Source organism: Otolemur garnettii, unplaced genomic scaffold (assembly GCF_000181295.1).
Source record: "Otolemur garnettii isolate 467f Iridium unplaced genomic scaffold, OtoGar3 scaffold00007, whole genome shotgun sequence".
In the NCBI taxonomy this organism is placed as follows: Eukaryota; Metazoa; Chordata; class Mammalia; order Primates; family Galagidae; genus Otolemur; species Otolemur garnettii.
In genome coordinates this window covers 24,556,415-24,566,989 of record NW_003852402.1, presented here as the reverse complement: position 1 = coordinate 24,566,989, position 10,575 = coordinate 24,556,415, and the positions used below count along the sequence as shown (strand labels likewise).

Here is a 10,575-nt window from a genome sequence, read left to right as displayed (position 1 = left end):
GTTGAGCTATAGGCGCCGAGCCCTCAAACTTTTTAAACAGGGGGCCAGTTCACTGTCCCTCAGACCGTTGGAGGGCTGAACTATAGTTTAAAAGGACAGGCAGTGGCTAAGCAGGACAGGCGGCAGCGGCAAAAACACCTGGTGGGCCGGATAAATGTCCTCAGCCAGGTACATTTGAGGAGGCCTGCCAGGAGGTAGTAGAGAAGCCAGCCCAAACCAGCCAGAAACATGGCGGATACCCCACTGCTCATTACACCTGCTCACGCTGTACCAGTACACAAAAAGAAACTTCTACCTACATGGTTTAAAAAGAGGGAGGAACCCCTGGTTATGGGAACTCTCCACCTTTTCCCCAGAAATCCTACAAATAATCCTCTCTCTGCATAACACACAATTAAATAGAAACTCGCACAATGCTCCGAGAGGTAGAATGTATACCACAAGACCCTGGAGATTCACTCAGTGCTCCGAGAGGTAGAAGGTATACCACAAGACCAGGAAACCCCCCTGTCGCTCTGAGCTATAGCTGCTGCTCTGCGTATGGAGTAAGACTTCCTTGTGTTTTCTGTTAACTTTTGCCTTGCTTTGTCAGCTTGCTCTTCAATTCTTTCCTGCACGAAGCCAACAACCTATCTGGTCTTCAGCTGCACCCCAGTTTGAGGGTCCACCTTCTTATATCAGTTTGATTTATCCTCTGCTAATCTGGCATATTTCCTTCCTCCAACATATGCACACACACCCCCCCCATACACATACACACACAACATACATACATGATTTTGTACTATGTATTTTCTATGTGTTTATATATATGTTTTTAATATATATGATTTCCTGAATACCATTTTTGTCCTGCTTTTCTCCTTTCATTTGATTATGAGCATTTCCTATGAAATGCCATTCTTCAGACACAAGATCATGAATGTCTGCTTTGATTCCATTGCATGGATGTTCCACGATTTTTTTGAGCCTTTCTCCTGTTGTTGAACATTTACCTTTGTGTAACTGTCCTAAACAAGTTTTGTTTGTTTATTTTAATGGTTCTTTTCTAAAGCTAGGTTCCTAGAAGTAGACCTTGGTTAAATAATATGCATTAGGCTTAGTTTCCCATTCTAGGTGACAAGTTCCTTGAACACAGGGACTGGTTATATGTTTCCCTAGAAGACTGCATTGCTTACAGCTTCTTTTTCTTTTCTTAATTTTTTTTCCTTAGAGACAGAGTCTCACTTTGTTGCCCTCAGTAGAGTGCTGTGGCGTCACAGCTCACAGCAACCTCCAACTCCTGGGCTTAGGTGATTCTCTTGCCTCAGCCTCTTGAGTAGCTAGAACTACAGGCACCTACCACAATGCCTGGCTATTTTTTGTTGCAGTTTGGCCGGGGCCAGCTTCAAACCCACCACCCTCGGTATATGGGACCAGCACCCTACTCACTGAGCCACAGGCACTGCCCTATGGCTCATTTTTTCTGTCCATGTCTTCCTCTTTTTTTCCCTCCCTCCTCTTCCTGTTTTCACATATCCTGTATCAGGCAGCTGACAAAGTTAATTGATAAGTTCACACTGCAGATACATTAGGGCAACTTGTCCAGGGTATCATAGTCTCTGAATTTCTCCTTATCTATCATATCATATGTCCCATAAAATTATATGATTATTGCTGGGTGTGGTGGCAAGTGCCTGTAGTTCCAGCTGCTCAGGAGGCTGGAGCAAGAGGATCACTTGAGCCCAAGAGTTGATGGTCAGTCTGGGCAACATAGTGAGACCCAGTCTGAAGAAAGAAAAAAAGAAATAGGAAAAGAAAAGAAGATAAAATAAGAAGAGAAAAGAAGAAAAAAAGAAAATGTATATGATTTTTGCAGAGGGCTCCCTACATTTGAATTATGGCTACTTGTAGTCTCTTCACAGCAGTACTGAGGAGTGTCTTCCACTTCAGAATTTCCAATTTTGAGTAAGGATGCTGAAAGATCCGATCTTAAAAAAGAAGACACATATATTAAGCATAAAAAGGTTATTTTGAAATTTATACCAAGTCAGTAAACCCTGCCCAGCCATCAGTCTACCAGAGCCTACTAAAAAGAACCAAAATCTATTTTTATTAAAGTACGCATAATCATCAGCTTAAGAATTACCTCTTCTCAAGGAAAGTTGCAGTGAAATAAGATCAAAGCTCTAACCCAAAATAATTAAATCCCTATGATATCATCTGAAGTATTTGTGGACTTTCAAGAATCCCTACCTACTGTATAGACCTACAGACCACATCTTCAGCACCCCTCAGTTCAGGGAAAGATCCTTGCCTACCAGACAAAATATTTTATCAGTAGTCAATAAACTTGGGTTCTGTTTCTGACTCTTCCACCAACCAGCTTGGGACTCAACATCTCCTGGGCTTCAGTTTTTCATCTGTGAAATATGAGAATTAATTGTGATGATCTCAGGCCCCACTCAGCTCTAACATTCTACTCTTTGTTAAAATTCTACCTGCATAGGGTATAGATGGAAAGATCCAAACCTGCTATTTCTTTATTTTATCCTACGAAGTCTAGTTTAATCAGTAAGCCCCAGTAAATTATATATAGCAGAAAATCGGGAAGATAAATGAAGGGGAGAGAAAAGTACACAGAATCCTATCACATAAGCACTGTTAACATTTTGGTGTATCTCCTTTTGAATTTTTGCCCTATGCATGGAAAAAACATTGGCTATAATTAGAATGGGTAACTGGTATTCTCTGTCCAGGTCTCTTGCCTTTGCTGGGAGCTCTTCATTTTAGCACAGTTCCAGGTGAAATTTGGGGTCAGGGTGTCGTGGGTCCTCTCTATTTTTTCCTTTACCTGTCTTCCTCACCTTAGCCCTAGATTAAGAACAAGTTTCCCTTTTCTTTCAAAACTATGGAACTACTTCCTTTCCCTTCCCTTGGGGTATTATCCTACCCCTATGCCATGTGGCTCTAGTTTGGCTGACGATTATACTTCCTTGCTATCCAAGAGCCAAGAACCTGGGTTTGATATATAATGCTACCCCATCATCTAGGTGACCATGATATATGGCCATAGTGCAGGCACTGGATTCAAGTACAGCTAGTCAGTCATTAGCTGGGATTGACACATGTCACTACTTTCTTCCTAAGAAGGGAGCACCTGAATCTAGGGATGGCAGGGACCACCTTCTTTATCATGTAGAAAGAGCCTGACTCCAGGCACAACCATGCAGAGATGAACAGAGGAGTCCCTGCAGCACAGAGTCCCATGTCCTGCTCTGGATCCTGTTCTTGCAGTTCTTCCTTTAATCTTGTAAGTTACCCACTAGAACATGAGCAAATAATTATCTTATTTCTTAAGCTAATGTGAGTTGAGTTCTTGTCACTCACCACTAAGAGTCATGACTAACATAATCATAATCACAGTCAGGGTCATCCCCACTGGATCACGAGAACAATCCTAGCTTTAGACTGGAAGAGTGAACAAGCTCCATCCCAGTTTCCTTAGAACTGGAAAATGTCCTAATTGTTCCCAGCCTCCCTATCTGGGATTACATATTACCCTTCAATGACCAAGGACTTGTTCCTGCTTACAGACTTGCCTGGTGGGCTAACTAGCTGCTTGCCATATAATTGCCTACTGAGAAACTTCCTGTCACTGAACCACTTATTTAAATTCTTAGACATTTTCATCCTGGATACTCTGGATATCTTTTTTTTTAGAGACAGAGTTTCACTTTGTCACCCTTGGTAGAGTGCCAGGGTGTCATAGCTCACAGCAACCTCAATTCTTGGGCTCAAGTAATTCTCTTATCTCAGTCTCCCAAGTAGCTAGGACTACAGGTGCCCATCACAAGGCCTGGCTTTTTTTTTTTTAGAGACAGGGTCTCACTCTTGCTCAGGCTGGTCTCAAATTCCTGAGCACAGGCAATCCACCTCAGCCTCCTAGAGTGCCAGGATTATAGGTGTGACCCACCAACCACATCTGGCCTTACTCTGATATGATTGTTTTCACTCCTACTTGCTATTTTACCACACCTATCAGGCTTGTTCTTAGCATATGCACCTGGATCCATTTCCTTATAGCTGGCCCACCCTAGTGAGACAAGTCCAGTTCTAAATTCTGACCTCTCATTATATCAAATACAGAAGTAAATATAGGGGAGAGGGGTGCAGAAGGAACACTTGACACCTAAGAGCTCTCTAAAGTAAGAACCTTTCAATGGTTCTTATGGTTGTTTGATCTCTGATGAATGAGAAGCCCATCCATGAGACCTCCTACTCACTCCCTGATGTTCCAAGGAGTCCATCACATCTCCTTTACAACCTCATTCAGGGATAGACAATATTCTTTCTAAATTTGTGCAATCATAATTTTCCTTGGGAGGTCTCTTTTATAACATTTAAATAATTTAAGAACAAATTTTTGCCTTTTAGCACAGTAGCCTTTGTTCCCTATCCAGGGTGGTTTGTTTTGTGATGGAAGGGCACCAAAACTCTCTTTAGGCACATGAATGTCATTGCCACCAAAGCCATGGTCTTGGCTTCTCAAAACCATGCAGAAATACTTCCACAGTGTAAGGTGGAGAAATTGGAGTAAGTGGGGGTGGGGAGAGCGAGATCAGAGGGGGATGCCTTGGAAAAGTCTTAACCTGGAGTCTGTGAACTTAAATGTCTGGCTCTGATTGAGGTTACAGTAAGAGGATGGCTGGGGGAAGGGTTCCGAACTCAGGGAATGGAAATGACCTTTCTCCTCTGGTTCCTTGTCAGAGTTGACCTCGGTTTCGGTGGGTAAAGTGAACTTATTTTCTACACAGATCTTAGATGACAGTGAGAAGTGGATGACATCAGAAGAACTGTTACACTCAAAGTTCTCTGAAGACTGGTTTTGCTTGACTAGAGCAAGGAAAAAAGGAGGAAAATGAATAAAGAGAGAAAAAGAGCATTATCAACAGAAAATCCAATTGTCAGTATTTTCATACTCCCATCAGGGTATTAGCAAAATTTTCCATAAATATCAACCCACGAAATCCATGAAATATGTTCATCATTTGCTCTGGAAATGAATCAGGTTTCCAAACTGAAAATTCTGCTACATAATTTTTCTTTTTTCTTTTTTGAGACAGAGTCTTACTCTCTTGCCCAGGCTAAAGTGCTGTGCTTTCAACGTAGTTCACAGAAACCTCAAACTCCTGGATTTAGGTGATCCTCCTGCCTCAGCTTCTGAGTAGCTGGGACTATAGGCGCCCACCACAACACTCAGCTAATTTTTCTACTTTGGGTAGAGATGTGATCTTTCTCTTATTTAGGCTGGTCTTGAAATCCTGAGCTCAAGGGATGCACCTGCCTCGGCCTCCCAGATCCTAGGATTACAGGTGAGAGCCACTGTGACTGGCATAATTTTTCGATTTAGTAAAAGACTGTTTAGCTTACACTTTTGTTCTAAGAACTGCCTTCCACATCAGACTGTAAAAGCACTCATGTTTTATTTTCATTTCTTCTTTTAGCAACTGGATAATACTCAAAGGCAAAAAAAGAAAAAAATAAGGCTCTCAACACACAAGGCCCCTCCATGCTCCTTGTGTCCTTATTAACTTGTGCTAAAATGTAAATTTAAAACAAGGAACTTCATTAATCTATGAAGTGGAATGAATTCATCTCATGGAGGAAAAAAAATATGGTTTGTAAGCTACTTGAAAGAAAAAAAGGAACATATTGAAAGAAAACAAAACTCATGGGAACTTGTTAAGCTTTATTATATGAATTAAAAGGTCCATAGGTCTAGGATTCCATAACAATTATAAAGAAGTAATACAAGAAAAAATTATAATGACAAAAAAAATAAAAGAAATAAGGCGGTGGGTAAGAATTTTCACAATTGTGACCTATATTTATCAAACACTATATTCTAGGCACTATTCTAAGTATATTAAATGCATTTATCGTTGTATTCTGTCAACAAAGTTCTACCCTTAATCTTCCTCACTTTACAAATGAGGAAAATAAGACTTAGATTTCCCTAATTTCACAAAAATGGTTATTTCCCAGAGAGGGAAAATGGGGAAGGAGGAGGTTGAAGAGGCTAAGGAGAGCCTCCTCGTAGCTGTGATGTAGCTCTGATCCTGAGCGAAGGTGAGAAGGAAGGTTGAGTAGGAGCATCTTACATTGTTGGGCAGTCTAAGTTCAGCAAAACCCACAGAGAGTTCTCAAACCAAAGCTGCGCGCCAGGAAAGTCTTAGTTTGTCACCCTTGGCAGAGTGCCGTGGTGTCACAGCTCACAGCAACCTCCAACTCTTGGGCTCAAGCGATTCTCTTGCTTCAGCCTCCCGAATAACTGGGACTACAGGCACCTGCCACAATGCTCAGCTATTTTTAGAGATGAAGTCTTGCTGTGGCTCAGTCTGGTCTTAAACCTGTGAGTTTAGGCAATCCACCTGCCTTGGCCTCCTGGAGTGCTAGGATTACAGGCGTGAGCCACTATGCCCAGGAAAAAGGACCACTTTTACACTGTTGGTGGGACTGCAAATTAATACTTCCTTCCTCTTTGGAAGGAAGTATGGGGAATCCTCAAAGAACTCAAATTAGACCTCCCATTTGATCCTGCAATCCCACTACTAGGCATCTACCCAGAAGAAAAAAATCATTTTATCAGAAGGCACCTGTGGCTCAAGGAGTAGGGTGCTGGCCCCATATACCAGAGGTGGTGGGTTCAAACCTGGCCCTGGCCAAAAATTGTAAAAAAAAAAAAAATCATTTTATCATAAGGACATTTGCACTAGATTGTTTATTGTAGCTCAAATTACAATCACCAAAATGTGTAAACAGCCTAAATGCTCACCAACTTAGGAATGGATTAAGAAGCTGTTGTGTATGTATACCATGGAATACTATTCTGCCATTAAAAAGGATGAAGAGGCTTGGTACCTGTGGCTCAAGAGGCTAAGGCTCCAGCCACATACACCTGAGCTGGTGGGTTCAAATCCAGCCCGGGCCTGCCAAACAACAATGATGGCTGCAATCAAAAAATAGCCAGGCGTTGTGGCAGACACCTGTAGTCCCAGCTACTTGGGAGGCAGAGGCAGGAAAATCACTTAAGCCCAGGACTTGAAGGTTGCTGTGAGCTGTGATGCCATAGCATTCTACCCAGGGTGACAGCTTGAGGCTCTGTCTCAAAAAAAAAAAAAAAAAAAAAAAAGAAGACTTCACATCTTTTGTGCTAACCTGTATGGAACTGTAACACATTCTTCTTAGTAAAGTATCACAGAATGGAGAAGCAAGTATCTAATGTATCCAATATTAATATGAAGTCAGTAGACAATCTAATACTTGTCCACATAAGAGAAAAACTCAACTCACTTCAAAGTTGGGGGATGAGGAAAGAGGGAGGGAGAAGGAGGAGGGAGGAGGAAGATGAACACGCCCTCAGTTAATGGGCACAATGTTAGGCTGTATGGCGCACCTCTTGAAGGCAGCATACAATTACAAGATGGACTCTACCTAATAAACACAAACATTTAAACCTATTTGTACCCTCAAATTAACCTGTGAGGATAGATGGAAACTGGATCACTCATACATTGCTGTTGGGAATGTAAAATGGAGTAGATCCTGGAAAACAGTCCTAATCTTGATGTTATAATGTAGTTTTGCACAATGTTGCCATAAAGGATCTCTCTGTAGTATTTCTTACTACTGCATCCATACACAATTATCATAAAATGCAAAATTTAATTTAAAAAATTATATATGTGGCCAGCATTATATTTCTGTTGAACCATTCTGCTCTAAGAGAATCTTTTGGATATCCTGAGACAGAAACTTCATATCATATGGAATCTAATGAAAGTCTAATTCATGTTTTATTTATTAATAACTAAAAGTGCTGTCAATTCTTTTATCTTTCTCCTAACATTCACTAATTACTTATTAAAGCAAAATAGCATTAATATAATTTTTTAAATAAATATCTCACTTACTTGCTATTTTATTTATATATTCTGGAGGGTCATTTATAAACTCAACCACTAACTTCTACTTACGTGTTTTTTCCATAGATTTACTTGATGCAACATCATGGTCTTTTTTTGATTTAACTGAGTGATTTTCTTTATGACTTATTTTTCTTGAAGAGCTGCTGATTTGGGGTTCAATTACGTCAACTGAGGTCATGAAATTGGAATCTCCTTGCAAGGCACTGTCTTGTTCTAATGCTGAATCTCTGGATACATGTTTATAAGCACCTTCAGTAAGATCTTCCCAAGTGTAGTTCATGAGATTTACAATTCCCACAGGGAAAGTAATCTTACACTTAGTATACTTCCGCAATGTCTCCCCAAGTTCATACAGTATTTCAGGCGCAGTGAGTTTGTATTCTTCAAACAGCTTCTTTGTCACCTGTATTTTGGAGAATTTCTGTTTAGGAGGAAGCTTGGGCATACTAGGAGATTGTGAGATGCTGGGTACGGGCAACTCCTCCTCTTTTTCATCCTCTTTTTCAGATGCAGCTACTTTAGGTAGTTTTGCTTTCTTTCGTTCTCTTGGTTTTATTTCCTCTGGAAGACTGTAAAAAATGTGAACTTTAAAGATTTTATACTCTTTAACCTTGTAATTTGACTTCTAGAAATTCACCTTAAAATATAATAAAAACAATGCATCACATCTGTGCATAAAATTGCTTACTAATAATGCCATTTATATACAATGGGTAGCCATGGAAGACTGTATGGAAAACTGCTGCTAATAATTTGGGAAGATGCTTATGTTATAATAGCCTTTAAAAAGTATACACAATGGCATATGTGGAATGATCTCAAATGTGTAATATATACATATATGTGGTTGTAAAAAGACTGAGCAAACATCTATCAAAGAGCTAACTGACTGTGGGATTATGGAGGTAATTTTTTATTTTCTCCTTTTATATTTTAAATTTTCTAACTTTTCTACAATGAATATTTATTATATTGTACACAGAAAATTAAGAACAAATATGTGTGTGTGCTTATTTGTTTAATTATAAGGTATGACAGAGATCACTTCTTCCAGAAAGCCTTTCCTGAATTTCTCATGTCAACCTGCAAACATGTTCTGTGTTCCCTTAGCCCACCCTACATGCCCCCTAAATGCTACTGTATTATACAAAAATGCTAAAGTGGGCAAGAGAAAAAGATCCACAAAGGGACTATATAGTGGAAAATTTTAGCCACAGTTTAGAAAGCAATTATGTATATTACATTTAAAAATTACAAGCTATCGTCTCCTTTTGGTAAGAGCACCTAGTACAGTGGTTCTCAACCTTCCTAATGCCTCGACCCTTTAATACAGTTCCTCATGTTGTGGTGACCCCCCGACCATAAAATTATTTTCGTTGCTATTTTGTAACTGTAATTTTGCTACTGTTATGAATTGTAAGGCAAATATCTGACATGCAGGAGATCCTCAAAGGGGTCGTGACCCACAGGTTGAGAACTGCTGACCTAGTAATTCAAGTAATCCACAGTCCCTTGGAGGACATTTAGAGAAGCTGGATAAAATATTAAAAAGCATATTTTTAAGGGCTATTGAGAGCTAATGAGATAGTCAGTAGTTACTATCTACTATCTGGGAGAAGGAGATCCAAAGAGGTAAAACTCCTACTTTCCTCCCTTGGTGGGGGGAGGGTTTGGGATGGGGAGGGAAGAATTTACCAATTCTAGAAGAGACATCTTAGAGGCCTAGAGACTGAGCAGGGCTTCTGATAGCCTTGTGGGGGGTAAGGGTTAGAAATTTAGAGTATAGAAACTTCCAAAGGGAAGCCACTGGTTAGGACCCCAAAGGCTGCATCCTAAGAGTAAAGATTATCTAGAAATAGACCTAGGCCAGTACTTTCAAGTTATCTCACTTTCTGAAATTGAATTAAGATAGACTCGAAGTGTTGCCATCTTTAAACATTTGGCAGAAATAAATAGAAATCTTTTCCTATAACTTCATCATAGGCCTCACTCAGATCATTTTTAGAAACAGTTTTTCAAACACAATATCTGACACAATTTTTTTTTTTTAACAAATAAGGCATATAGTCCTAGCTACTCAGAATTGTGAGGCAAGAGGTTTGCTTGAGCCTAGAAGTTCAAGACGAGGATGGGCAGCATAGTGAGATCTTGTCTCTTATTAAAGTCAGATTCACAAGGTCAAGAGAACATGAATGAGAATCAACAGAAATAGAAATTATTAAATAAGATAGAACCATAGGAAGATACAGATATTAGAATGGCTCTACTTACTATGTCCAAGGAAATAAAAGAAAAAATTGAGAAATTTTTGGAAACTACACACACACACACACACACACATACACATACACACATCATATTACATCATATTTGAAAAGAACCACATGGAAACTATAAAGCTAAAACATGCCTTAAAATTAAGAACTTGTGAATGAGTTTAGTAGCATATTAGATACAGTTAAAGAGAAAATTAGTCAAATGAAAGATAAGTCAAAAAGGAAAGACAAAATCCACCAGAGTGAGGTTATAAACTATTGTCTCTTTACAGCTATCAAAATCCTCTATTAATTTAAAAGGATAAGAGGATAAATTGAGGCTCGGCGCC

At 39.7% G+C, this 10,575-nt stretch overlaps 1 protein-coding gene across 1 annotated transcript in view; it reads right to left on the bottom strand.

Moving 5' to 3' along the window:
* LOC105888473 overlaps positions 1 to 10,575 on the bottom strand; it is a 49,267-nt gene that overhangs the window by 9,948 nt on the left and 28,744 nt on the right. The window contains exons 4-6 of the mRNA XM_012814151.2: positions 8,019 to 8,539; positions 4,726 to 4,875; positions 1,871 to 1,970 (exon numbers count right to left, since the gene is read on the bottom strand). Coding sequence (XP_012669605.2) covers positions 1,871 to 1,970; positions 4,726 to 4,875; positions 8,019 to 8,539 — 771 coding nt within the window. The remainder of the gene's footprint in view (positions 1 to 1,870; positions 1,971 to 4,725; positions 4,876 to 8,018; positions 8,540 to 10,575) is intronic.